At 65.9% G+C, this 4,290-nt stretch overlaps 1 protein-coding gene across 1 annotated transcript; it reads left to right on the top strand.

The window, feature by feature from the left end:
• Positions 1-1,120: 1,120 nt before the first annotated feature.
• On the top strand, positions 1,121-3,865 carry LOC128201186 (translation initiation factor IF-2-like). The gene is made up of 4 exons (XM_052897371.1): positions 1,121-1,460; positions 2,927-3,097; positions 3,276-3,468; positions 3,550-3,865. The coding sequence occupies exons 1-4, from the start codon at positions 1,121-1,123 to the stop codon at positions 3,863-3,865; spliced, it is 1,020 nt and encodes a 339-aa protein (XP_052753331.1).
• The last annotated feature ends 425 nt before the right edge of the window (positions 3,866-4,290 follow it).

Below are 4,290 nucleotides of genomic sequence, written 5' to 3'. Positions count from 1 at the left end.
CGGTGCAATTTACACGCCGTTGGGAGTCCATCGGCTCCGATAGTGATCTCCAGGGCGGAGGATGGCGGGAGACGTCCGAAGCCCATTGTGTGGTAGGAGATCCGAGAGTCATGCGCTGCGTATTCCCGGCGCATCACTCAGAGAAGCCCTGTAAAGAGGGCGGCGCTGCTGGTGGTGTGGATGATTGCGAAAGCGTACCCAGACCACCGGTGCGAAAGCGCCAAGAGGAATACCGGGGGGTTTTTAGTGGGTAAGAATCCCACAGTATCCACCGTCATCCCGCTGGCGGTGGTTCTCTTTCTGAAGATTTTCCCCTCGTTAAAAAAAAAAAAAAAAAAAAAAAAAAGGTTAGGTTAGGTTTGCTTAGTTTAGGTTAGGTTAGGTTAGGTTAGGTTAGGTTAGGTTAGGTTAGGTTAGGTTAGGTTAGGTTAGGTTAGGTTAGGTTAGGTTAGGTTTAGGTTAGGTTAGGTTAGGTTAGGTTAGGTTAGGTTAGGTTAGGTTAGGTTAGGTTAGGTTAGGTTAGGTTAGGTTAGGTTAGGTTAGGTTAGGTTAGGTTAGGTTAGGTTAGGTTAGGTTAGGTTAGGTTAGGTTAGGTTAGGTTAGGTTAGGTTAGGTTAGGTTAGGTTAGGTTAGGTTAGGTTAGGTTAGGTTAGGTTAGGTTAGGTTAGGTTAGGTTAGGTTAGGTTAGGTTAGGCCAGGTTAGCCAGGCCAGGCCAGGCCAGGCCTCCAAGGTGGCTCATTGTACGGTCACTTGTCCTTGTGCGGATACGTGCGGCGGGAACGGTGTCTGACAATGGATGGGGCATGGTGCATCCTGGGCAACGGCGGTAAGTGACTTCTCGCTATTTAGAGATCTCAGGCCGACGGCCAGGCCAGGCCAGGCCAGGACGAGTTCGTGACGCACTATTTGTGTTGCGGACTCGGCCACCGCTCTTCGTTTTATTTCTACTTCTGTTTCGTTTTTCTTCGGCCAGGTTTTTGTTTTTGTTTGCCAGGCCTTTTCTGTCGTCTTTTCTGGCATCTTTCTCTTTTCTGTCGTTTTTGTTTGTCTATACTTTTCAGGCCAGGCTTTTCGGCCTTCCTAGGCCACCTCACCAGTTAAAAAAGGAATAAAGATGTAATGGCCAATCGAAAAACTGGCCCCAGGCCGGTACCGTCCAGGAGGCCAGGCCAGGCCGCCACCAGGCCAGGCCAGGCCAGGCCAGGCCAGGTCAGGCCAGGTATCAGGCCAGGCCAGGGAGGCCAGGCCAGGCCAGGAGGCCAGGGAGGCCAGGCCAGGCCAGGCCAGGAGGCCAGGGTCCAGGTAGGCCAGGCCAGGAGTAGGAGATCCAGGCCAGGCCAGGACCAGGCCAGGCCAGGCCAGGCCAGGCCAGGCCAGGCCAGGCCAGGCTTTCAGGCCAGGTCAGGCCAGTGTGCAAGGCCAGGCCAGGAGGCCATGAGGCCAGGCCAGGCCAGGCCAGGCCAGGCCAAGGCCAGGCCAGGCCAGGCCAGGCCAGGCCAGGCCAGGCCAGGCGACCAGGCCTCGGCCAGGCCAGGCCAGGCTGGGAAGGCCAAAGGCCAGGCCAGGCCAGGCCAGGCCAGGCCAGGCCAGGCCAGGCCAGGCAGGCCAGGCCAGGCCAGGCCAGGCCAGGCTACGGGCCGATATGCCAGGACTGTCCAGGCCAGAGGGCAGGCCAGGCCAGGCCAGGCCAGGCCAGGCCAGGCCAGGCCAGGCCAGGCCAGGCCAGGCCAGGCCAGGCCAGGCCAGGCTCGCCATTAGGCCAGGCCAGGCCCCGTGGCCAGGCCAGGCCAGGCCAGACGGCCAGGCCAGGAGCCAGGCCAGGCCAGGCCAGGCCAGGCCAGGCCAGGCCAGGCCAGGCCAGGCCAGGCCAGGCCAGGCCAGGATCCAGGCCAGGCCAGGCCAGGCCAGGCCAGGCCAGGCCAGGCCAGGCCAGGCCAGGCCAGGCCAGGCTGAGGCCAGGCCAGGCCAGGCCAGGCCAGGCCAGGCCAGGCCAGGCCAGGCCAGGCCAGGCCAGGCCAGGCCAGGCCAGGCCAGGCCAGGCCAGGCCAGGCCAGGCCAGGCCAGGCCAGCCGCCAGGCCAGGCCAGGCCAGGCCAGGCCAGGCCAGGCCAGGCCAGGCCAGGCCAGGCCAGGCCAGGCCAGGGTCAGGCCAGGCCAGGCCAGGCCAGGCCAGGCCAGGCCAGGCCAGGCCAGGCCAGGCCAGGCCAGGCCAGGCCAGGCCAGGCCAGGCCAGGCCAGGCCAGGCCAGGCCAGGCAGGCCAGGCCAGGCCAGGCCGCCAGGCCAGGCCAGGCCAGGCCAGGCCAGGCCAGGCCAGGCCAGGCCCCTAGGCCAGGCCAGGTCCAGGCCAGGCCAGGCCAGGCCAGGCCAGGCCAGGCCAGGCCAGGCAGATCAGGCCAGGCCAGGCCAGGCCAGGCCAGGCCAATTGCCAGGCCAGGCCAGGCCAGGCCAGGCCAGGCCAGGCCAGGCCAGGCCAGGCCAGGCCAGGCCAGGCCAGGCCAGGCCAGGCCAGGCCAGGCCAGGCCAGGCCAGGCCAGGCCAGGCCAGGGACCAGGCCAGGCCAGGCCGGTTTCAGCCAGGATCCAGGCCAGGCCAGGCCAGGCCAGGCCAGGCCAGGCCAGGCCAGGCCAGGCCAGGCCAGGCCAGGCCGAGGCCAGGCCAGGCCAGGCCAGGTCGGGGCCAGGCCAGGCCAGGCCAGGCCAGGCCAGGCCAGGCCAGGCCAGGCCAAGCCAGAAGGCCAGGCCAGGCCAGGCCAGGCCAGGCCAGGCCAGGCCAGGCCAGGCCAGGCCAGGCCAGGCCAGGCCAGGCCAGGCCAGGCCAGGCCAGGCCAGGCCAGCAGCCAGGCCAGGCCAGGCCAGGCCAGGCCAGGCCAGGCCAGGCCAGGCCAGGCCAGGCCACCGGCCAGGCCAGGCCAGGCACCGACGCCAGGCCAGGCCAGGCCAGGCACAGGGTCGCGTATACCAGGAGGTGCCAGGTGCCAGGCCAGGCGAGGCAAGGCAGACCTGCTGGCCAGGCTGGCAGGATCCAGGCCGGAGGCCAGGCCAGGCCAGGCCAGGCCAGGCCAGTCCAGGCCAGCGAGGCCAGGCCAGGCCAGGCCAGGCCAGGCCAGGCCAGGCCAGGCCAGGCCAGGAAGGTGGTTGCCAGGCCAGGCCAGGCCAGGCCAGGCCAGGCCAGGCCAGTCGGCCAGGCCAGGCCAGGCCAGGCCAGGCCAGGCCAGGCCAGGCCAGGCCAGGCCAGGCCAGGCCGGCCGGGTAAGGCCAGGCTGGGTAATGGCCAGGGTTCAGGCCAGGCCAGGCCCAGGCGGGCCAGGCCAGGCCAGGCTCTGGGCAGGCGCAGGGTGCAGGCCAGGCCAGGCCAGGCCAGGCCAGGCGGTTGGCCCCAGCTGTGGAAAAGCCAGGCCAGGCCAGGCCAGCCAGGTACCAGGCCAGGCCAGCTTGCGGTTTCTGCGCCGCCAGGCCAGGCCAGGCCAGGCCGACCACAGGCCAGGCCAGGCCAGGCCAGGCCGTCCAGGCCAGGCCGAGGCCAGGCCGAGGCCAGGCCGTGTAGGCCAGGCCAGGCCATGGATACCTAGCCAGGCAAGGCCAGGCCAGGCCAGGCCAGGCTCCGGCCAGGATCTCAGGGCGGAGGATGGCCAGGCCAGGTCCAGGCCCATTGTGTGCCAGGCCAGGCCAGGTCAGCGCGCGCCAGGCCCGGCGCATCCTCCAGGAGAAGCCCTGTAAAGGCCAGGCTGCTGGTGGTGTGGATGGCCAGGCGAAAGGCCAGGCCACCAGGTGCGAAAGGCCAGGCCAGGAATACCGGGGGGTTTTTAGGGGTAAGAATCCCACAGTATCCACCGTCATCCCGCTGGCCAGGTGGTTCTCTTTCTGAAGATTTTCCCCAGGTTAGGCCAAAAAAGGCCAGGTTAGGTTAGGTTAGGTTAGGTTAGGTTAGGTTAGGTTAGGTTAGGTTAGGTTAGGTTAGGTTAGGTTAGGTTAGGTTAGGTTAGGTTAGGTTAGGTTAGGTTAGGTTAGGTTAGGTTAGGTTAGGTTAGGTTAGGTTAGGTTAGGTTAGGTTAGGTTAGGTTAGGTTAGGTTAGGTTGGGGTGCTGGGTCGGAAAACCTCCAAGAGTGCCCTGGCTCATTGTACGGTCACTTGTCCTGGTGCGGATACGTCCGGCGGGAACGGTGGCTGACAATGGCTGGGGCCTGGTGCATCCTGGGCAACGGCGGTAAGTGACTTCTCGCTGTAGAGATCTCACTTACCGACGGCTAATATTCCGACAGAGGTGGTGAGCGGCGAGCCCAAGTTATGGG

The sequence above is a fragment of the Galleria mellonella genome, unplaced genomic scaffold (assembly GCF_026898425.1).
Source record: "Galleria mellonella isolate WM207_F2 unplaced genomic scaffold, CSIRO_AGI_GalMel_v1 utg117, whole genome shotgun sequence".
Classification (NCBI taxonomy): Eukaryota; Metazoa; Arthropoda; class Insecta; order Lepidoptera; family Pyralidae; genus Galleria; species Galleria mellonella.
This window is presented reverse-complemented; position numbering and strand designations above follow the sequence as displayed.